Source organism: Gopherus flavomarginatus, chromosome 4, assembly GCF_025201925.1.
Source record: "Gopherus flavomarginatus isolate rGopFla2 chromosome 4, rGopFla2.mat.asm, whole genome shotgun sequence".
Lineage (NCBI taxonomy): Eukaryota > Metazoa > Chordata > Testudines > Testudinidae > Gopherus > Gopherus flavomarginatus.
Window position 1 is genome coordinate 140310409 of NC_066620.1, and position 25173 is coordinate 140335581.

Below are 25173 nucleotides of genomic sequence, written 5' to 3' on the forward strand. Positions count from 1 at the left end.
ATCAGTTTTTGTCTACTCTTACTTTACCATCTATATCCTTATACTACACCCACTGCTTAAGTTTGAGGGTGGATGGGACTTTCACTTTAGTACAACTAGAGTAGATGAAGCTAAAACACATATTGAGGTCATATGTCTTTCATTCCTATTTTAACTCTTTTTGGCTTCAGGTTAATTTTTATGCTTAGATTTGCTCATAAAACTAAGCCTGCTAGTAACTGAGCAGTCTACTCTGACCTACTCAGTAACTGTACTTTCACTTGAGGCTAGAGAGTATAATTTATCGAAGTATTTTCTTTAGTTTAAACAGATGTGCTACAGGAAAGATCATACCAGTCTTTAAGTCTTACCTATTTATTCATGAACATAAAATGACTAAGAAAATAATGGAAAGAGGATAAAACATTTTCCCAAATTAAGCAAACATGTCAGTTCTTTAAAATACACTGAAGAGAGTGTGTGTGTGTGTGTGTGTGTGTGTGTGTCATATTTTTAAATAATTAAATACTAAAAGAACTTGTAAACAATAAAGGCCATGGTGTACCAGGTCCCCTAGTTCTGCATCATCCCTCACTTATTTGTTTGGCTCATGGCTACATCCATCTTGATTTCCTACTGCTGCTTTGGTGTGTGAAGGTTACCACAGTTTTATACGCAAATCATATTTGGGAAAGTGTGTTTTGTGTAGTTTTTGCTTACTAAGACCCCTCTCTCTTCTTATTTTATTAAAACTAGCACAAATGGCAAGTCCTGGTTAATTACGGAGTCTGGTTATTAGGTTTTGAGTTTACTAAAGATGAGAAGAACAAACCACGTGTTTATCAATATCATGCCAAAATATGCAGAAATATTTATTTTAATACATGTCAAATAAATAAATTCTAATGCTATATAAATGTCATGTGGAACACAACCTTTTTTGGTTTTGAGCTAGAAATAGGCCATTCTAAAATTGCTGCAAGAATGAACATTAAAATTGAGTCTGAAACAGATAAATTGTATGTAAAACTAGTGAACAAACCCATTTGGTGGTTAAATCATAAAACAGAAATATAGCTAAAGCATCTGTGACGCTTAAGCAACCAACATGAAAATGTCAAATACTGTTATGTTTTCTTTCAATTTTAAAGCTTTCCTTCTCTCCCCCCCCCCCCCCAAAAAAAAAAAATTACCTGGCTTGAAGCTACAGTTCCTGTCCTGAATTAAGGCCTTATACCTACTTCACTTTCACTACTCAGTTTTCAGTGCTATCTTATCAAGATTATTTGCAGGTATTTTTGTCAGATGAAATTGATATTGCTTCTTTTAAATACGGAAAATCAAGTAATTTTTAGATGTTCAAAACATTGCAGTGTCTTAAGTGAAGCCTGTCAACACACAAGCCTATGATATGAGAGCTTAGTGTTTGTGGTGGGAGTGGTGAGGGGATGTAGGAAATGGATCCTTTAATAAAAGGAAATTGTTGTCCAGCTATGCTAAAGGGACAGAAGGTCACAACTTTGTTCTTAAATGCCTGGGAATACTGAGCAGGTAAAAGTGTACAGTGAAGGTAATTCATAATCATTTCAGTATGTACCTGGGGGCCTTCCATGAGTCTTCCTCATCAACCATCCTGGTCCCCAGCCAGCCTGCTGCTGGGACCTCACCAACCCCTGCCCTCAAATGCGGGGCGGGAGGGCCTTTGGCCCCTGCCTTATCAGTCATAACCCTTTTTCTGCTCCTCAATTAATCCCCCCCCCAAAAAAAAATTCCACTGTGGGGAAGGTGGGGGGGGGAGACTTCCCTTTAGCCAATCTAGCAGTGAGGGAAAAACTCCTTTCCAGCCCCTTGATTAAGGAGCAACTAGCACAGTGCCCACAGTGGAGCCTGACAAAACCTGCTGTTTCGCCACTTCAGTGGGTAGGAGGATGAGTGCTGCTCTGTCTAGTCCAGGTGAAAGAGGGCTTTTCCTGCCTTGGCATAGACCTACCTAGTCCTCCCTGTCTTCCAGTCACCTGGAAGTGGGGATGAGTCAGCATCCCCATGCTGACCTGGTCTGCAGCTGCAGCAGAAAATCACTCCCTGGCTCTCCAGTCTTTAAAATGGCACACACCTTTTCCAACAAACCAGAGAGATCTGCTTAATGTGCAGAGAGATCATTTTAACTTCTAACTTAGGTGTATCCAGGCTATTCTAGAAAATAAATCACAAAATGGTTAATTGACAAGTCAAACTGAAATGATTAATGAAGATTCAGGGTCATGATCTACTCTCCCTTACAGCTCTGCATGTCTCTGATTTTGGAGAAATTTAAACAAGATTATGCGATTATGTGACATGTAAACAACAGAAAATTGGTATGCGACCATCAATGGCATTTACCACATCGAAGAATGTTTGTGGTTAAATGAAAGGGTATAATTGCAAGAGCCATAATGCTATAAAGGATTATTATGTAATCATTAAATAATTAACCAAAATACTTACTTAAAATAAATGTATAATTGCCATCATGAAGCATGCATGACCAACCAAAATAACCAAAATGTTATGCATGCTGTCCCATTCCCTTATCGATCCTATGGTCTGACTTCACTTGTCCATTCTTAAATTGTAAACTCTTTGAGACAGGGACTGTATATTTCAACACATATAATGTTGAATAAAACTTTAATAATAATATTTCTTCAAGAGACATTAATAATGTTTTGAGGTTTGGTCTTAAAGAATTAGGATGAAAATTGTTCTCAAAGAATCAAGTTAAACTTAATCTCCTTATTTTCAAGGGCAATTGAAACATTCTTTCTCCGAGTAAAAGAGGTAATACAATGGGCAAAAGAAAGCAATGTCATCAGCGTCCAGGGAGAATAATCTAAAAGTACATAGGTACAATACTGTTTTTCTAGTATTTCATCTACTGGGTATAACACAAAATAAACTTCAAACTGTAAAAAGTAATTGTATACTGTGTTGAGTAGTATGAAGATATTTTTGCTTTGGATTTTATCCTCTAGCTATCAGTTCACTAGTATTTTGAGAGGAGAGATGTGATTTTTAGTTGTTTAGCTTTTTGAGGGAGATGTTTGGATTTTTTGCAGAACAATCTGTTTGAGACTCAGAAGGAGTTAGTCTCTTCCCCATATAACTTTTTTCAATGTGTTTGGATCACATCAATTGAATTTTTTCACAAATCTGTTCATTTTGTACGTTTGGAGCCCATGAGTTTGCCATATAGATGGGTACATTATTGAGTATTCCTCATTCTATTAGGTACCATCTTGAAAAGCAGGGATTTGGAGATCATAAATAATCATGTCACATGAGCTTTCTCTGCGGTGCCATGGTTAAAAAGGGTTATGCAATCCTTGAATATATAAAAAACGGACTATCTAGAAGAAATAGGGACTTGATCTTGCCTCTATATGCAGCAATGATAAGACAGCTATTAAAATACTGATTCCAGGTCTGGTGTCCACAGTTCAAGAAGGACATGGAAATATTAGGGTTCAGAGAGAGGCTACAAAATTGATTCAAGGGCTGGAAAACAAGCCTTAGAACGTGAGGTGGCTTAAGGAGCTCAACTTATTCAGCTTATTGAACAAAAGATTGCAAGTTGACTTGATCACTGTGTATAGGCATAAGATAACTGACAGTGGAGAGGTTTCAACCTTGCTGGCAAAGGTATAACTAGATCCCATGGCTGGAAGTTGAACTTAGACGAATTCAACCTTGAAATAAGACGTAGTTTTGCAGCTGTGAGGGTAACTAAACACTGGAACAGCATATGGTGGTGGACTCACCATCACTTGGAGTCTATAAAATGAGATTAAATCATTAAAACATATACTTAAATCTAGGCTCTCGGCAAACTTCTGCAGCCTGTGTGTGTGTGTGTGTGTGTGTCATGGATGAGGAGGTTCAGCTGGACGGTCAGGGTGGCCCCGTCTGGCCTTGGAATCTGTGAATCTATTAATTCTCCTGTTCATTCCCTATCTTCATTGGGATAACATATAACAGTTGATGGGGAGGATTTCAAAGGTATAAACTCAGTATAGAGTTTAATGGTCTGTGATATACAGGAGGTCAGACTAGATGAACGAATGGTCCCTTCTGGCCTTAAACTCTGTGAAACTATGAAACATACGTCTTTCTAGTTGTTGTTGCAAGTTTGGAATTTGCATATTGATAAGTAAGGTTACTCAACTGTCTTGTAGCATTATATATTCTCACACTAATTTTGCTTCATTTTCAAATGCCCCTCTTCTACTAATATGTCTTTTGTATATATTACCTGAGTTGTTTTTGTAAAGATATATATGTTGATGTCTTTAGCCTTTTAGCAATGTTATCCACTCATCTAATATTCAATGTTAAGAATGTACAGTATTGTATTATCTTATTCCTACTGTAGCCATAACATATATATATTGGATTAGCATCTCTTATGGATTCTACAAGATCTGGATGACTTCCTGATTGATGGTATTAAAGTAACTTTTTCTCTTGTTTTATAACAAAGCATATAAACCTTTCTTTTTCACCACTCCATTTCTACCCCAAATATAGCAACAGCAAACCCAGTAACATGAACCTTAACTTGTGATTTCAGAATTTTTAATGCCCTCAGTCAACTGCTTTTTTTCATTGTCACTTTTCACGCAACAGTTGGTTCCATCTGCAGCCATTAATTAGCAAATATTTGCTGATTTGAATTTTAGATCCATCTTTGAATAATCTCATTTTAGATATCAGCCTTACTTAGTTGTTGAGTGTTCTGCTGAGGTCTTGATGAAATGCCACGCTTTATATGTTGTTACAAAGTAATTGAAAATTATTTTCTAGTTAAATTCTCAATATGCCTGGATGAAGCATTGTATCTATGAACTTTTGCTCCTATATTTTTCTTGTGATGCCATCAAAGGTGTGCCTTTTTCATTTGGATTTTTTGACCAAAAATTAGGAAATTGCCATTTTTTCAGATTTTTCATAAATCCATCCAGTTTTCGAGTTTACGAATAAATGCAAAAATACAAAAGAGCTACATTCATGGGGAAAATTGAAATTTTAATCAAAATCTAGGATTGCACAGCAGTTTTCTTGATTTGTCTCCATTTATATATGCATTACAACAGGTAATCTTTCATTACATGAACACACAACATACATATGGTTGTACAAAATCCTGCATGCCTATATTTAAAGTTATAGAAGATCAGTTCTTTTGTAGTAATGTTGTATATGTTCTTCTCTGCCTATTGAGGTAACTTTCCTTAGGCATAATGATGAAATGTGTATGCCCATTATGTTTCCATATTTCTCTTAATTTAGAATTTCATGATAGGATGCTTTAAATTTTAAATTTGCTGTTGTGTATATAGATGTCTATGTATCTGTCTCTTGAAATTATAGTAAAGAAATTGCCATTAATTTACCAGTTTATTTAGTAGTTTAATACAAAATATGCAGACAATGCATCTCACAGATCTAGGATCTGAAAGATATTCTAAATTGTGATGGCACTGCAGCAAAAGCTTCCAAAGGACTGTTCTGGCAGCAGTTGACCCCAGAGTAGAGGCAGCATTTTGGCTACCCAATTTCCTCACAAGAGATCTTTCTATGTTGAAAGGTGTTTGAAGCTTCTCTTGTCACTTGGGATTCCTCTACTACTCGAAGACTGTGCTCAGGTAGTGAGCCAAGGCTACTTGTAAGGCTGTTTTGTCCAATGCAAAGCAGCCTTTAAGTAGACATCAGGATTTGCTCCAGAAATTAGAATTTTTTTTTGCTACATATAACTGTTGAGGAGAAGGTTTTCAAAAGTATAAAGAACTGTTAAGCACCCAGTCTACATTGGAAGTCAATGGGAGTTGGGCATCTAAACTCTCATCTCCCTCTTTCAGAGAAAACTTTCAGAGAAACCCTTCCTCTCTGTTTTTGAGGTATACTGCTTAAAATAGGTAAATATTGTGCTTGGTTGCTGTTTGAAATTGTTTTGATATTTTTGCAGGCTAACAAATAAGGGTTAGTAGAAATTTAAATGGTTTTGTAGAAGTATATGGAATTAAGCATTTCTAATCTTTTTGTATTACTCAGTAAAATAGAGATACCGTTATTTCAGCAGAAATAACTCCATTACCACACGGAGAGTTTCATTATTTTATTAAGTGTTTTGTTATTTATCAACAACTTTCTTTTTATCTTAAGGTGATGGTGTTTGTTCATGCTAGAAATTCCACTGTACGAACTGCTATGGCTCTTCGAGAAAAAGCAAAAAACAATGGTCATATTTGCTACTTTTTGCCAACCCAAGGACCTGATTATGGACAAGCTGAAAAGCAAGTAAGTGATACATTAATTTGTGGCTGATAATCTTTAAAGCCCTGATTGTCTGGGACTCAGCAACCTGAGAGACTGTTTCTCCTACCCAATAGTCAGATTTTTCTGGCTGTAGACTTGGATGAATTTAGTTTCAGGACTCTAGCACAGCAGGCTTTCAGTATTGAGGGATATTGCAGCGCACCAGCGCACAAATATGTTTGCCATCAGAGTGAAATGTAAGGTGTAATAATTTATCTTAGCATGCTATTTTGGTGTTTCCTGGCATAATGGGTTGCAGAGTTAGCTGTGACTTCAGTGCTCTCCATTTTAGGTAGTGTTGTGTTTGCATACTTTTTACATTTTGTTTGTTTGGATGCCAGGTCTATTGAGGTCTGTGTGTTCATATACTGTATATGTGGAATATATTTTCTCATAATAGTAAGTGATTTTAATATAAGAATCTACATAATTATAAAATGTTTATTTTCAAATTTAAGACAGCTTGAGCTAACAGATGCTTGTTTTCTGTAGCATAGACTCATAGACTCTAGGACTGGAAGGGACCTCGAGAGGTCATCGAGTCCAGTCCCCTGCCCTCATGGCAGGACCAAATACTGTCTAGACCATCTCTAAAAGACATTTATCTAACCTACTTTTAAATATCTCCAGAGATGGAGATTCCACAACTTCCCTAGGCAATCTATTCCAGTGTTTAAGATTGGTGAGATTTTCAAGAGAGCTCATTTTGCAGATTTATATTGTCATCATTTGACATGTTTTTTCTTAAGTATAGTTGCATTTGAAGAGTTCAGCAATGACATATGTGTTATATTATCCTGTGGTTATTTATTCTGTGTTGATTGCACTTCTCTAAAAATGGCAAATGCATCATCACTTTTGTCAGTGCTGGCATAATCTCAGTTTAATCTAGGTGGTTGTTAAAACAGTATTTCAGATTGTTTTTAAAGAGGTGTTCTTTACATTTCCTGAATGCTTATCTTTTTGAATATGTGAAGTTGAAATGATTAGCTCATTAATATATTTTGGCTTCAGATAGACTGCTATTTAAGGTTTACTTTTAATTAAAACTAGGACAACAATGCTAGGTAATACTTCCACAATAAAAGTTTATTTAATATAAATGTCCCATACAATCTGGCATCATTAGAGTGATATTGAAACCCTTGTGGCCTATATTTATATTGAACTGTTTCCTAATGAAGGCATATCCTTTTGGAATTTAATGTATATTACAAACACCAGGTAACTTCAGACTTCACCACCACCACTATTGTTAACCAGTGCAGTTAAAGGGAGACCATTGAATGGATTAAAGAACCATGGGGTAAGCAAGGCCAGGTATATGCAATAGTCTTCACCCATTAATTAAAAACATTACACAGATCTGGCACTCTTTAAACCCAGAATTCTGCCATTCACTAAGTACTTGTAGGGCATTGTCCACACCATAATATATACAAAAGGTATTGGCCCAGTCTACTCTAAACATTTAGATAGACATAGCTATGTCACTCAGGGGTGTGAAAAATTCACAGCTCTAAGAGCATTAATGATGCCAACCTAACCCTAGCTCAGTCGATGGAAGAAAGCTTTCACTGGCCTAGGTCTGGTCTACACTTAAAAATTAGATCAACCTATGTCTCTCAGGGCTGAGGAAAAATTTGTGCTCTGAGCGCCTTAGTTAATTATGTAACCCCCAGTGTAGATGCAGCTAGGTCAATGAAAGAATTTTTCTATCCATCTAGCTCCCATCTCTGAGAGAGGTGGATAAACTTCGTTGATAGAAAAACTCTTTCCATTAACATAGCATCTACACTACGCATTTACATTGTGCCACAATAGCCTTTGTAGTGTAGACATAGCTGTAGCTACTGCTGCTCAGGGAGGTGGGGTTCCTATAGTAATGGAAAAACTTATTCCAACACTATGAGATGCATTTACACTAAGGTGGTTACAGCTATGTCCTGGTAGCCCCCTTAGTGTAGACAAGCCCATTGTGTTTGTATGAGTAGAAACTTGTCCATCATCCTTTCTTTGTGACCATTACATTTGTAGATAATAGCCAGTGGACACGACTATTACAGCAAAACTTTTGGAGGAGAAATGAGTTCATAGTAACGATGAATAAATTTGAAATGGCTGAGAGTTTGGTTCAGCTTGTCAAGGCATCAAAGATTTAGATGTTCATCTTAATCATTCATCTTAACTTCCAAAACTGTGGAGGTTCCGCACGGTCGCTCAAAATGTAAAACTGCTCCTGCCTGCACATCTGTACCCATTCACACTGCATGATTTTCCCTCTAGGCCATCTCTTGGTGAGGTGCCAAACAGTGGCTGACTTGAGAGTCAGGGATGGGAAAACAATTTAATTCTTATGAGAGCAGTCTCTCTCTCCCAACCCTGCTTGATGTTAGCTGTACCATTAGACTATAGATGAACGCTGGTCAGGTTTCAGAAGTATGGATATGGCTCACAGGACAATAGTACTTTCAACAGTAGTTGGATACTGACTAACTGAAAATATATATAGTACATTAAAAACTGACAATAACTCAATGTCTCTGTAATAGTGATTGGTGCTTGTTTCTAAATCCGAAAGAAGTCTTTGAAAAAAGGCAAAACATTTCCTAAAATATAATAAATAAAACTTAGGTAAAAGACTTTAAAAGTTTTTGTGAACTTTCTCATAAATTTAAATAATGACCTTGTTTCTATGTCAAGACAGTGTTTTCCTAAATGATTATTTATTATTTTATATATATATGATACTTACATTTTTGGTGATATAGTCTTAGATCTAGTTGTTAGAATAATATTTAAGTTATATGAGTTTTCCTTTAGGAAATAACTTCCCTCTGCCACCCAAACTTAAATATCTGAAAATGAGGGACATGTTCATTAATTATAGTTTTACATGTTTGATTTACATATAAGTTAACCTCTGCCACTGAGGTTATTCATAGCCCCCCTGTGGAGTGGAAATTTTGTGTTTTAGGCTCTATGCTATAGTTCCATTTAAATAACTATCTTGTCTTTGAAGTGTCCTTTGAAAATTACTTTATATTGTGTTGAAAGATATATGGAGAGTTTTATTCCAACCAGTAATTTTAATGGTACTAAGGAGTTGTGTGTGTTCAATTCATATTTCTGAACGGCCAAGAATGTCTTTAAAGAGAATCTCTACTGGATTTTTTTTTAGTATGTTGTTTACAGCCAGATTTGTAAGCGAGAACTATTCTATCCATAAAAGTTGACAGCGTTATAAACAGACATGCTGAATATATTTCACAAAGTGAAATATGTAACACACTGCAAAATTTTATTTCTGTTCCTAAGGGTTTGCTCATGTGCCCGGAAGTTTAGAAATTAGTCCCAACTTTGAACTTTGTTTCCTGAACTATTTAAACTAGAAAATTGTTCATTTGAAATTACTTAAGCCAAAAATGTATTTATCATGTATATATTGCTAAAAATTTATATTAACAGGCAGATTTGAACTTTCATAAGTTCCTGTCTGTGACTGCTTTTCTCTGTAACACCCCAAACTGATCTTGTGCTTTCTGTGGTTAGATTTGTACAGCAAAAGTCTTTTAGGAAATGTGAGGGGATAATTAGAATGGGTTTTTTTGTTGTTAAATGTTTAAAATATATTTAATAGATTTGCTTATGAAAGGTGACAGATGGACAGCATTTGAAAATGGAGTTCATCAAACTGGACAGGCAACAGATTAAAATTACAATTTATAGTGTTTAATCTGCAAATATAATTCCACAAATCTACATTAAAATAACATTATTAAGGTTGCAAAGTCAAGCACTTGGAAGCTAGGAAATTCCAAAATTAAGTCATCATCTTGCCTGTGCAACCTTGGTTTGCCCCCCGTGCATATGTATTAGGATACAGCCTTCCATTACATAATCACATTCTGTTGTTTCCACAGAACTCCCTGCTTCCCCTCATCATGTCTCATCTGCTTGTCAGATCTCTCTTCCTATCCCCATACTAATTCCTAGTCCCAGTCTCCTTGCCCAAACAGTTCCAGCCTCCACTCTCCTTTTTAGCTGCCAGTTCCAGTCTCTTCAGCCCACCATTCCTGTGTTTCTCTTCCCCTCCAGGCTCTCCACAGCCCTTGGTCACCACTAGTAGGGTTGCCAGGTGTCTGGTTTTTGACTGGAATGCCTGGTTGAAAAGGGACGCTGCTGGCTCCAATCAGCACAGCTGACTGGGTCACTAAAAGTCTAGTTGGCCTCAACGGGGCAGGCAGGCTCCATGCCTGGCTCCACTGAACTGTTGAAAGTGGCAGCATGTCCATCTGGCTCCTAGGCAGAAGGGCGGCCAGGGGGGCTCTGCACGCTGCCACCGCCCACAGGCACCACCCTGAATGCCAGGTCCACAGCTCCCATTGGCTGGGAACCACAGCCAATGGGAGCTGTGGGGGTGACACCTATGGACTGGGGCAGCGCACAGAGCCATCTGGCTGCCCCTTCGCTAAGGAGCCAGCGAGACATTCCAGTCACTTTCTGCGAGTTGCCTGAGGTCAGCAGCACCACCAAGAGCCTGCATCCCAAACCCCCTCCTGCATCCCAAACTCCTCCCCCAGCTTGGAAACCGCTCCAGCACTCAAACTCCCTCTCAGAGCCAGCCACCCCCTCTGCCAAATTTCTGGTTCCTGCCCAAAAGTATGAAGGTGCTAAAGCTGTTCAGACAAAAGATCACCAGAATTTTTTTAATGTGGACTAAACATAGTTTCTGCTTGTTTAGTTCGGGACATACAACTTAATTATGAATGGAAGTTGGAAGATAATTTGCCAGGTTGAAGCATGCTCTATTCATCTGGCTGAGAATGCTCACTTGTGCACCCAATTCTGTAGCAATTTTTTCAGTAAAAATCATTGCTCTGTATTAGACCTCCCTCTACCTCCTTATTGTATAACATGCTTCCTTTGTCAGCGATTAGTATAGGAAAGTTAGAGACTATACAGTTGGGTTGTTTTTTTTTTTTTAAATTTGGAATATGTAGTTGTGCAGTTGGAATCAATTGTGCTTTCACAGTCTGTTAAGGTGACCCCTATGATATAAATTAACGGTGGTAGATTTAGATCCAAACATTTTATGAATGCTGATTAGAGTTAGGTGGTTGGTGCAGTGTCTGAAATAGCTCCTTCTGTTCTCTCAGAGTATTTATCCATCATACTTAAATACAGAAGACACTGAAATAATTTGTGATAGCAAGTCCTCCTGCTGTTTCACTGTTTAGTTGTTCAATATGCATTTGTTTGGAATGAAACTAAACATCTGTTTTAAATCAAAATTTGAATTGTTTGAGGATTGCAGCCGCAAATGTTTATAAGTGCAAAAAGAGGGTAGATACGCTGATTTTGTTTTAAAAGATTTATATGAAAGTGCTTGTACAGACATTTGTTAATTTTTGTAATAAAGCAAAAAATGTTCTTCATAGTGATTAAAAATCTGGGAAGTCCTTCTGTGATGTTTCATATGATGACCCTCTTATTTCATTGACTGTAAGATAGCATTATTGTAGTAGGGAAAATATTTCTTACTCTTGTCTTTTCTCTGAAGGCTTGTAGGAACTGTACAGTATGAAAAGTAATTGGTAAAATATATGAGTCGTATTATGAAGATTCATTTCACATATTCTAGTTTAACAAAACACTATAGCTTTCATTTTACCACCTCAACTTTGTGAGAAGGTAAATAAATAAAAACAAATACCAAAATAAGAAAGGAACTTTATCAAAATTCAACTATTTTGTTTTGTTGCTCAGAAAATTTCAGTGGACGAGGCTGGAAATTTTCGGAAGTCTTTAAAAACCTGTCACAGTGACAATCATATAAAAGATATTATTAATCATTCTTAGAAATTTGACTATTTCATTTTAAAGCTGTGTAATGAGTACAGATTGTGACAGGAAGTGTGTAAACATGTAGAATAATATCAATGGTCTAACAATATAAGGTGATGCCTTATTTTAGATAGTATTGCCTGCTATAAAAAATGAATAGCAGATTTAAAATATCTAGGTTTTACTATTAAGTTTATTACTGTATGATAAACAGCACTATTAAATTTTAAATACATGAAGGAATTAATTTGTGAAGTCATACAAATATACAGTTGCTCTTTCAACTGTATGAATATGTCAAGGCCCATCCTGCAACCATTACACATGTACAGAATCCTTTCTCACATAAGTGTTTCCATTGAATTCATGTGAATAAGACTGGGTACTTAATGCGCATGTGGGCTGGAGCTGGTATGTTTGCAGATTATGAATATAGTAAACAATATCTAAAAAATGCAATGCATCACTTCTGCCATATTTTTGTGTGTGGCATTTACTGTAAAACATCAAAACTTTATTTAAGAAAACATATTGTAATTAGATAAACGGTTTAATGAAATATTCACACACTTTATGATGTCTGTACCTTATAATGAAATTAGTGAACACATTTTATGCTGTTCTAGATTCAAGTGCATTTCCATAATCAGGTCTTCTCTCTACTTATGCATATTAGTTTTATTTAGTAGATGAACAAGAATAGTACACATTTTTTTAATTTAATTTTAGGAAACTAAAATGTAAATCTTATGCAGATTTATAGGTATAGGTGTTTCAGCTCATTGCCTTCATCTTCTTGGAATGGTCATTCCCATTGTTTTTTTTAAATTTGATGTACAACTTGTCGAAGAATTTGGAAATATATGTTAGTGGAACCATGTGTGTGTTGCTTTCTCCCGTGGCTAAAAGAGGAGGTGTTTTCAGAACCCAGACAACACGTTTTACTGCCCTGTCATATTTGTTCTTCATTAAATAACTTGGATGTAGACGTAGCCATAGAATACAGTATAAACCACTGGTGTCAGCAGGTAGGGTATGTGTAGCAACACACCACAGTGAAAAGCAAGCTGTGTCCACACTGTGGTGTGTATCTACACATCAGTGAAAGGCTTCAGCAGCTCCCCACTGTCAAATTTTCCCTGACGCGAGGAAGGTCTCCAGCAACAGTGAGTTGGTGGAGCCCTTTCCTCATTGCTAAAGTCTTTCCCTACAATGGGAAGGGCTCCTGCCATAGGGAGGTAGCAGGATACTGCACTGCTGAAAATAGCAGTGTAGACAGGGACTCACTGCATGGGTGAGTTAAGAGCCATTTCGGGCATGTAGTCTGATACATGACCACATACTTCAAGTATGCTTTTACTAGCCTAAGTTATACCTAGTGGATGTGTGCTGCTATTTAAACCCATGCTAGGAGGGCTACCTGTATGTATATGCTACACGCTGCTGGACGAGGCATGGAGTGTAAGAGAACATAAGAACGTCCATACTGGGTCAGACCAAGGGTTCATCTAGCCTAGTATCTTGTCTTCCGACAATGGACAATGCCAGGTGCCCCAGAGGGAGTGAACAGAACAGGTAATCATCAAGTGATCCATACTGTCTCACCCATTCTGAGATTCTTTTTTTAATTGAAAAAAAAAAGTGTCATATTAGCTATCCTCCAGTCTTTTGGTACAGAAGCTGATTTAAATTATAGGTTACAAACCACACAGTCAGTAGTTCTGCAATTTCACATTTGAGTTCCTTCAGAACTCTTGGGTGAATACCATCTGGCCCTGGTGACTTACTACTGTTTCAAAACCTCCTCTAAGAACACCTCAATCTGGAACAGTTCCTCAGATTTCTCACCTAAAAAGAATGATTCAGGTTTGGGAATCTCCCTCTCATCCTCAGCCGTTAAGACCAATGCAAAGAATTCATTTAGTTTCTCTGCAATGGCCTTATCATCCTTGAGTGCTCCTTTAGCATCTCGATCATCCAGTGGCCCCACTGGTTGTTTAGAAGACTTCCTGCTTCTGATGTACTTTTGAAAAAAAATTCCTATTACTTTTTGCGTCTTTGGATAGCTGTTCTTCAAATTCATTTTTGTCCTTCATAATTGTGTTTTTACACTTCACTTGCCAGAATTTATGCTCCTTTCTGTTCTCCTCACTAGGATTTAACTGACACTTTTTAAAGGATGCTTTTTTGCCTCTCACTGCTTCTTTTACTGTGTTGTTTATCCATGGTGGTTCTTTTTCAGTTCTCTTGCTATGTTTTTTAGGGGGAAAACATTACTGCATGCATTTTACTAGGGTGACCAAATGTCCTGATTTTATAGGGACAGGCCTGATATTTTGGGCTTTTTCTTATATAGGCTCCTATTACCCCCCATCCTCTGTCCCAATTTTTCACACTTGCTGTCTGGTCACCCTACATTTTACCAGGGCAGCCCAGACAATTCAGGGGGCCTGGGGCAAAGTGGGAGAGCTGCGGCGCTTGTACTCACCCAGTGGCCATCCGGGTCTTCGACAAGGGGGCCTTCAATTGCTCCACATCTTCAGCAGCACTGAAGGGCTCCCCACCGCTGAAATGCTGCTGAAGACCCAGAGCAACTGAAGAGCCCCCACCACTGAAGACACAGAGCGACTGAAGGGCCCCCCGCCGCCAAAATGCTGCCTAAGACCCAGAGTACCGCTGGGCCAGGGCTCGCGAGGCATTTCGGCGATGGGGGGCCCTTCAGTCATGCTGCTTCTTTGGCAGCACTGGAGGGTCCCCCGCCGCCGAAATGCTGGCCAAAGACCCAGACTGCTGCCGGGCCAGGGCTCACGGGGCTCCTGTGGGACCCGGGGCCTGAGGCAAATTGCCTCACTTGCTCCTTCCTCCCCCACCCCGGGTGGCCCTGCGTTTTACCCACAGCAATGAATAACTAGCAAAGCGGATTCCTCTAGCCATGTCAAGTCTTCAGATTTCTCTGTGCGTTTGACTCTAGATGGTGCTGTGCATTTTGACAGATTTCTGTTAAGCTTGAATAGCATTATACAAAGCCACTGCTAGCTGTACGTTAATCCATTTGTTATGCCACGGTGTGCACATATAATTGTTAGCACTGACCGCAATCGCAGTTCTGCTTTTGATCTTATTACAATGGATTGTTGGCCTTCTTTGAATGAATGCTTTACTGTTTTTAATATTTAGTGAGGGTTACATGTTGATTCTTCTTAAACCTTACTTGAATTTAAAGAGCTCTCAGATAGAAAAACTTACAAGAAATACACTGAAAACTGAGTGTTTGTTAACTTAAAACAGAAGTAATACCCGCTTCACTCATCTTCCAGTCTGGACCAAATAGGCATAGGTGAACCTTACTAAAGGATACCAGCCGAGACGGAATAAGTACAGTCTATAGCATTTTGTACCCTTTGCCCTCCCCCACCCTTTAAAACACAAAAGCAGTCCCACTAATTCACTTAATTATCTCTCAAATGTTTTTAAATTATTAAGAAATGAATTTTTAGAGACCATTCATCAAATATTTGATATATGCCCATTTGTTTGACATGTAATTATTTCTGTGCGAATTCTCATTTTATTTTTATTTTATTAATAACATCCAGTATTTGATGTTATTAAAAATGATAAAATAAAATGGATTTGTATCCAAAAACGTTAGGCTGCATTAAATCTCAAATGTACAATGAATATTTGAACTTCCATATTTGTTTTAAAATTATTAAAATTTTCTTTTTAGTTAATAAATTAAGGTATTTTAAAGTTCTTGCAGTTAATATGGAAGTTAAGAGTATTTGACTTAAACAAAACCCAGTAAAGACAGATATCATGTAATTAAGAAGGGGAACTTTGAGGAACTTTTCAAAGCTCTGACTTCACCAATGATCTGAAACTCAAAGCCACAGATCATCAAGTTTGTAGGAAGTCCTGGAGTCATGCTGAAATCTTTTCTTGTTTTAGACATACAGTGCCACAATAGCAAGGAATTCTTCAAGTGCCGGTCCCAGTGGGTATTCACTGTAGGTGTACATGCGCTCTGGGTGCCCAACTTTGGAAATTTTTCAGTAGCAGTATTCTTAGGTAGATTAGTAAAAATCAGTATACTATCCCAAAAGATAGGAGATTTCTGTCAATAAAGCTGTCAGATGAATAAAAAAATATCATTTTTAGAGACTTTCTGATGAGAGTATACTATGAGAGCAAATCCTATTTGAAAACTTAGCATTAGCCATTCTGTTTTATGAAAGGAGATTACTACTCTTTCCACATGAGCCAAATATTTCCATCTTCTTTTCTGGGTAACTTTAGAGATAAGGGGCTGTTGAACTTTGTTGAATCTTGGAATTTGTTACAAATATATTCCATTTAATACCTAGTATTTTTCTAAGGTATTTGCTTTTGTATGTATTTAGATATCTGTGTGTACCTTTGGTGGGTTTCCAGCTTTCTCATCCATATATTAATATGAAAATAACATTCAGTTGAAGATTCATAGCTTGGTCTTTAAATTGTAGATTTTCAATGGCCAAATCTTATTTAAGCTGGTAAATGCAGCTGCTGCCTTGTTAGTTTGTGACATTGTGCTCACTGCAAATGTGGTTGGCAGGAAAAAAAAAAAAAGGGGCCGGGGACTCTTTTAGGGGGCCCCTACTACATTCTGGTTATGAGGGAAGGGAATAGGGTATTTACTAGAGCAAAGTTGAGGGGGGGAACAGAAAGTGGCTGGACAGGTGGATGGGAAATTGGCAGACCTCATTTGTCTTCAGTCGAGCTGTGCAGATTTATAGTGTTAGAGAAGTTGGCTTTATATATTCACATTGCTTAACAAGGTCTGCAGTTGGTTAATGCTAAATTAGGAGATGTTGTGGTGAGGCGCTCTCGCCCTTGGAGTGTTTGCTTGTGCTTCATGTTGCTGCTATCTCCATCTTCAGTGCTTCAGTGCTTCCTGCAGGCTGCTTGCCTCTGACTCTAGATCTTCTGTAGCTCAGTTCTCCAGCCAAGCCACCAAGTTCAAACCTCTTCTGGGATATCACAGACAAGACCAGATGAATCTGGATACTTCTCCTGCCCCCTTGGGCTACTGAAGTCATCTCCTCATACTTAAACCAACCCTATCTTGGGGCTTCCCCTGCAGGAGCCTACATTCCCCCTGTAGTGTGCTGCCTACATTATCTCAAGCTGTTATGCTAATACTAGGCTTCTCTCAGCCAGAGACCCCTGACTCTTCTGGAGTCTCTCCCTCAACTGAGCTTCTTAAGGCTTAGTTCTGCCGCCTGTGGCAGGGAGCCAGTTAGCTACTTATCTCTCCAGGTGCAAAGTATGACTAATTGGGTTCATTGGCTGTCTTTCCAGGTGGTAGGGGTATGCCCCATCACAGATGTTTATATTCCAACAAATTCCAATTTAGTATGTTAAAGATGTTCATTAATTACTACCTGATAGCAGCAGTGTGCTATACGAGTTAGAACCAATCTGTTAACAAACAGCAAGTCCTATACTAAGAGGAAATAATATTTTCCTCAATGACAATTTCTTTCTGAAGGTACTTAGTTGTTCCTTCATTAGTAAAAACTTAATGACATTTACACTGCCCTTGGAGACAAAGGAGGAAGAAAAGAAGCTTTGGTGTGCTGAAGTATAGGAAAAACTTTTATTTTTGCTCTTGTATTCAAAGTTTTAACTAACACTTAAGAAAATAAAACATATATCGTAGCAAAATATATGCACAATACAATGTGTCAAAGACTTCACTCAAATGTAACCTTGTTCTGAAGTGCAAGAGTTTAATGCTTCTCGTAGCCTTAGTACATTTTCACCTCTGCACTTTGGTATTTTAAATGCCAAGTTTTAGCTAGACATGAAGTTATAATGAACTCTGTCATTTCATAGTGGTTTTTTTAAAAAGTGTTCTCTCTCATGATGAGTGAAAATGGAAAATAAGGATTTTTTTAATAATCTTTTCACTTTACTGAATGAGAGAGTTAGCAGCATACTTTTGGAAACTTAGAATTGTGTAATTTGAGGCTGAGTGAACAGATCAGCAAAGAAAAGCTCCAGCTTAATAACAATATATTTGTTTGTTTTAAGAAGGATTGTTTTTATTTTGCTTTGTAACTACTTACCTAATTTTACTACTATATATTCTATAATGTTGTGCTATTGGAAAAAAAAACATTTCAAAGCTGAATAAAAATCAAATACTTGCTGTGACAGACTATACCTGTGTCCCCTATTGTAAATATCTTTGTATAAAGTTTGACTGGTGAGGTATCATTTGAAAACTCATAATTTACTAGTCATTATTGTCCTAGTAAAATAAGTGTGGTGACATTGTATGTAAAGTTATAAGATTCCACTGTGTGGTGTTACTAAAACATGTTCTAAGTCTGGGGAGTGATCAAACCACTTCCTCAGAAACAAAGGGAAAGCTGATGCCTCAGCCAGTTATAAACAAGGCTAAAGTGCCATTACCTACTAAATGGCCATTTTGGGGGGCAGGAAAGGGGGTATGGGTGAAAAATCTACATTTTAGAGACTGTCCAGAGACTGCCTATTGCCATGTTCCAAGCTGGGAATGCTTCTCAAAGTTAGGAGAGGACTATAAAAAGAAGGGGCAGACACCCCAAGGGGCCCCCTCCTCCTCGCTCTCTGTCCATTGTTACACTACACCAGAAGGAACAAAGGAAATAGCCATTAAACAGAAGAAGGAGTTCTGGCCTAAGAAGTGTGGCCAGTAAGCCTGTTTGAGAGACTCATAGACTCTAGGACTGGAAGGGACCTCGAGAGGTCATCGAGTCCAGTTCCCTGCCCTCATGACAGGACCAAATACTGTCTAGACCATCCCTAATAGACATTTATCTAACCTACTCTTAAATATCTCCAGAAATGGAGATTCCACAACTTTCCTAGGCAATCTATTCCAGTGTTTAACTACCCTGACAGTTAGGAACTTTTTCCTAATGTCCAACCTGAATCTCCCTTGCTGCAGTTTAAGTCCATTGCTTCTTGTTCTATCATTGGAGGCTAAGGTGAACAAGTTTTCTCCCTCCTCCTGATGACACCCTTTTAGATACCTGAAAACTGCTATCATGTCCCCTCTCAGTCTTCTCTTTTCCAAACTAAACAAACCCAATTCCTTCAGCCTTCCTTCATAGGTCATGTTCTCAAGACCTTTAATCATTCTTGTTGCTCTTCTCTGGACCCTCTCCAATTTTTCCACATCTTTCTTGAAATGCGGTGCCCTGAACTGGACACAATACTCCAGTTGAGGCCTAACCAGCGCAGAGTAGAGTAGAAGAATGACTTCTCGTGCCTTGTTTACAACACACCTGTTAATGCATCCCAGAATCATGTTTGCTTTTTTTGCAACAGTATCACACTGTTGACTCATATTAAGCTTGTGGTCTACTATGACCCCTAGATCTCTTTCTGCCATACTCCTTCCTAGACAGTCTCTTCCCATTCTGTATGTGTGAAACTGATTGTTCCTTCCTAAGTGGAGCACTTTGCATTTATCTGTATTGAACTTCATCCTGTTTACCTCAGACCATTTCTCCAATTTGTCCAGATCATTTTGAATTTTGACCTTGTCCTCCAAAGCAGTTGCAATCCCTCCCAGTTTGGTATCATCCGCAAACTTAATAAGTGTACTTTTTATGCCAACATCTAAATCGTTGATGAAGATATTGAACAGAGCCGGTCCCAAAACAGACCCCTGCGGAACCCCACTTGTTATACCTTTCCAGCAGGATTGGGAGCCATTAATAACTACTCTCTGAGTACGGTTATCCAGCCAGTTATGCACCCACCTTATAGTAGCCCCATCTAAATTGTACTTTCCTAGTTTATCTATAAGAATATCATGCGAGACCGTATCAAATGCCTTACTAAAGTCTAAGTATATCACATCCACCTCTTCTCCCTTATCCACAAGACTCGTTATCCTATCAAAGAAAGCTATCAGATTGGTTTGATATGATTTGTTCTTTACAAATCCATGCTGGCTATTCCCTATCACCTTACCACCTTCCAAGTGTTTGCAGATGATTTCTTTAATTACCTGCTCCATTATGTTTCCTGGCACAGAAGTTAAACTAACTGGTCTGTAGTTTCCTGGGTTGTTTTTATTTCCCTTTTTATAGATGGGCACTATATTTGCCCCCTTCCAGTCTTCTGGAATCTCCCCCGTCTCCCATGATTTCCCAAAGATAATAGCTAGAGGCTCAGATACCTCCTCTATTAACTCCTTGAGTATTCTAGGATGCATTTCATCAGGCCCTGGTGACTTGCAGGCATCTAACTTTTCTAAGTGATTTTTTACTTGCTCTTTTTTTATTTTATCTTCTAATCCTACCCTCTTCCCGTAAGCATTCACTATACTAGACATTCCTTCAGACTTCTCAGTGAAGACCGAAACAAAGAAGTCATTAAGCATCTCTGCCATTTCCAAGTCTCCCGTTACTGTTTCCCCCTCCTCACTGAGCAGTGGGCCTACCCTGTCCTTGGTCTTCCTCTTGCTTCTAATGTATTGATAAAAAGTCTTCTTGTTTCCCTTTATTCCCATAGCTAGACTGTGGTGAGAAAAACTTTACTTTGAACTTGACATAATTTAAGTCAGGCATTTTATCTTTATTTTTCTTGTAATCGTTTCTGATATTTATACCTCATGACTTCTATTCACTTAAAATCTATTCTTTGTAGTTAATAAACTTGTTTTATTGTTTTATCTAATCCAGTGTGTTTGAAATGAAGTGTTTGAGAAGCTCCATTTGGGGTGGCAAGTTATGTGCATGTCATTTCTATTATTTAGGTGATGGACTTTATATAAGCTAGTATTGTCCAGAAGAGGGCAAAGGCAGCACAGGACACACATTTCTGGGGGGAAATCAGGGAGTGGGGATGTGTTGTGGCCACCTTGCAGTATAATCCAGGCTGGTGAGAGTCAGACTGCAACGCAAGTATGGCTGGAAGGCTGCAGTTGCACACAGACACTCAGGATGTGGCTTGCAGAGTGGAAGGCTATTTGAGTGGCCCAGGTGAGAGCTCCTTCAGCAGACATTGTAAGGCACCCAAGATTGCAGGACAAGGGTGACACAATTATTCATTAGTCTGTTTTGTACCCTGGGTATGTCAAAGTTGCCCATTGATCCTTTATACCCCAATGCAATTTTATCTCTGTAGACTTTTTTTTAAGTAGTGCCTCTTATGAACTAGTATTTTCTCTGCTTTTCCCACTGCTGGATCAGTGTCCAAGGTCCTCAGTGACTTGGAATAATTAGGGTCACATTTGTACTTTTTAGGCGGTATAATCTGTGCTTATTGAAGACCTTTGTGCATAAAACTATATGTGTTTAAAATAAAGGATATGCTTAACTTTTTAATAAAGGAGTAATCACATATTTAAGAAGTATTTGTCATCTTCAATGCAGTCTGTTACATATAGAAATTAAATAATTCTATATAGACAAAACATTACAGCTACCTTTATTTGTTTTTAGTTGAAACAAAGGGTATGTTTTTCACACCATTGTTTTCCTTTTCCAAAGAGAGAGGTACACAAAAGCTCCTTATCCTTTACATCTCCATGGGTGATCTTATAATGTGTCATATCCTGATAAGCAATATGTTTCTTCATCACATTAAAATAACAAAGTGTGTCTGTTGTAAGAATCTAATTCAAAACTCAAGTATGCCAATTTCAAAGTGGGCTTTTGGGGGGAACTGCTTTTCCAGCTACATTCAAATCAATTTATAAAGCAATAATGCAGTATGTTAAATAAATGTAAATTGCTTTGCGTTTTAATGCCCCAAATTTGTATTTTGTGTAAGATTTTAGTATATAAAATACTATATAAATTTTCAGGGAGATCATTCAAAACATGTATGTTCTAAGAATCACATACAAACAGTTTTGGAAATTCAGAAAAAAGCCATTGTTCTTTTTAACATATTATACTGTTGCTCTATAAATTAAGAGGCAACAAGGAACTGCCCAAATAAGTAGCTTTATTTTTAGTGCTGCTGAGCATCCACAACACTCATTGATTACAGTGAGAATTATGATGCTCAACATCTCTGCTAATCAGGCTACCCATTTAGCTCTGTGCATGATGATTTAGGTGCCCAATTTAGGCACCAAAGTTATACCTTAGTAGTTTTAGCTCACAACCAACATATGATCTGGGAAAAGGGATAAACAGAGAGGTGGCAAAATGTTCAGATGATACAAAATTACTAAAGATAGTTAAAACCCAGGGAGACTGCAAAGAGCTACAAAAAGATCTCTCAAAACTGGGTGACTGGGCAACAAAATGGCACAGGAAGTTTAATGTTGATAAATGCAAAGTAATGCACCTTGGAAAGCATAATCCCTACTATGCATATCTAATGATGGGGTCTAAATTAGCTGTTACCACTCAAGAATGAGATCTTGGAGTCATTGTGGATAGTTCTCTGAAAACATCCCCTCAATGTGCAGCGGCAGTCAAAAAAGCGAACAGAATGCTGGGAATAATTAAGAAAGGGATAGATAATAGGACAGAAAACAGCATGTTGCCTCTATATAAATCCCTGGTATGCCCACATCTTGAATACTGCATACAGATGTGGTTGCCCTATGTCATAACCTTAGTCCCAGATTTGGACCTTAGCGTCCAAAATATGGGGGTTAGCATGAAAACCTCCAAGCTTAGTTACCAGCTTGGACCTGGTACCTGCTGCCACCACCCAAAAAATTAGAGTGTTTTGGGGCACTCTGGTCCCCCTGAAAAACCTTCCCTGGGGACCCCAAGACCCAAATCCCTTGAGTCTCACAACCAAGGGAAATAGTCCTTTTTCCCTTCCCCCCTCCAGGTGCTCCTGGAGAGATACACAGACACAAGCTCTGTGAATCCAAACAGAGTGACTCCCCCTCTCCATTCCCAGTCCTGGAAACCAAAAGCACTTTCCTATTCCCCCAGAGGGAATGCAAAATCAGGCTGGCAAATCCAACACACAGATCTCCCCTGATTTCTTCCTCCCACCAATTCCCTGGTGAGTACAGACTCAATTTCCCTGAAATTTCCCAGTAAAGAAAACTTCAACAGGTCTTAAAAGAAAGTTTTATATAAAAAAGAAAGAAAAAATACATACAAATGGTCTCTCTGTATTAAGGTAACAAAATACAGGGTCGATTGCTTAAAAGAATATTGAATAAACAGCCTTATTCAAAAAGAATACAAATCAAAGCATTCCAGCACTTATATTCATGCAAATACCAAAGAAAAGAAACCATATAACTTACTATCTGATCTCTTTGTCCTTACACTTAGAAACAGAAGACTAGAAAGCAGAAACTACTTCTCCAAAGCTCAGAGAAAGCAGGCAGACAGACAAAAGACTCAGACACTAAATTCCCTCCACCCAAAGTTGAAAAAATCCGGTTTCCTGATTGGTCCTCTGGTCAGGTGCTTCAGGTGAAAGAGACATTAACCCTTAGCTATCTGTTTATGACATGCCCCCCAAATTGCAGACAGTGGGGAAGCTCACTGGCGGCGATTTCCTTCTAGGACTTGAAAATAAACAGATTAATACAACACATGCACCTGTACATATACCACTAAGTATATAACTAACAGACTTCTACATTTTAAGAACACTTTTTAACTACTGAATTCTGGGAAACTCTCACGGGAGAGAGCATCAGCAACTTTGTTAGAAGCTCCTGTGATGTGTTGAATTTCAAAATCAAAATCTTGGAGAGCTAAACTCCAACGAAGAAGTTTCTTGTTGTTCCCCTTGGCAGTATGAAGCCACTTTAGTGCAGCATGGTCAGTTTGTAGTTGGAACCGCCGTCCCCAAACATATGGGCGTAGCTTTTCCAGGGCGTACACAATGGCATAGCATTCCTTTTCACTGACTGACCAGTGACTTTCCCTCTCAGACAGTTTCTTGCTGAGAAACACGACAGGATGGAAGTTGTGATCTGTTGCTTCCTGCATGAGCACTGCTCCTATACCACGCTCAGATGCATCCGTGGTTACTAGGAATGGCTTGTCAAAGTCCGGGGCCCTGAGCACAGGGTCAGACATGAGCGTTCCTTAAGTTGGGTAAAGGCCTTTTGACACTCATCAGTCCACTTAACTGCATTTGGCTGGGTCTTTTTGGTCAGGTCGGTCAGTGGGGCAGCGATTTGGCTGTAGTGTGGTACAAATCACCTGTAGTATCCGGCCAAGCCTAAGAAGGATTGGACCTGTTTCTTTGACCTTGGGACAGGCCACTTTTGGATAGCATCCACCTTGGCCTGTAGGAGGTTTATGGTTCCTCGACCCACCTGATGCCCCAGGTAAGTCACTCTGTTTTGGCCTATTTGACACTTTTTGGCCTTAACAGTTAGTCCTGCCTGCCTGATGCGCTCAAAGACCTTTTCCAGGTGTAGTAGGTGTTCGGGCCAGGAGTCTGAAAAAATGGCCACATCATCGAGGTAGGCAACTGCAAATTCTCCCAGTCCAGCTAGTAGACCATCTACCAGCCTCTGGAAGGTGGCGGGTGCATTTCGAAGGCCGAAAGGAAGGACATTGAATTCATACACCCCCGCATGGGTGACGAATGCTGACCTCTCCTTGGCAGGTTCATCTAGCAGTACTTGCCAGTACCCCTTGGTTAAGTCTATTGTAGAGATGAACTGGGCACGTCCCAAGTTCTCCAATAGCTCATCGGTACGTGGCATTGGATAGTTGTCCGGACGAGTTACAGCATTTAGCTTACGGTAGTCTATGCAAAAGCGTATTTCCCCATCTGGTTTGGGTACCAGAACCACTGGAGATGCCCATGCACTGGTAGATGGGTGGATTATACCCATCTGTAGCATGTTCTGGATCTCCCGTTCTATAGCAGCTTGGGCATGAGGAGACACCCGGTAGGGTGGGGTTCTGATTGGGTGAGCATTACCTGTATCAATGGAGTGGTATGCCCGTTCAGTCCGTCCTGGGGTGGCTGAGAACAATGGGGCGAAGCTAGTGCACA

The 25173-nt window shown here is 38.7% G+C and overlaps 1 protein-coding gene across 4 annotated transcripts in view; it reads left to right on the forward strand.

Annotated features, from left to right (window-relative positions):
- The window catches only part of ASCC3 (activating signal cointegrator 1 complex subunit 3), a 579719-nt gene that overhangs the window by 344888 nt on the left and 209658 nt on the right, over positions 1-25173 (forward strand). For all 4 annotated transcript variants that reach the window (XM_050949220.1, XM_050949219.1, XM_050949221.1 and 1 more), the window contains one exon: positions 6181-6315. In XM_050949220.1, the coding sequence (XP_050805177.1) occupies positions 6181-6315 (135 nt within the window). The remainder of the gene's footprint in view (positions 1-6180; positions 6316-25173) is intronic.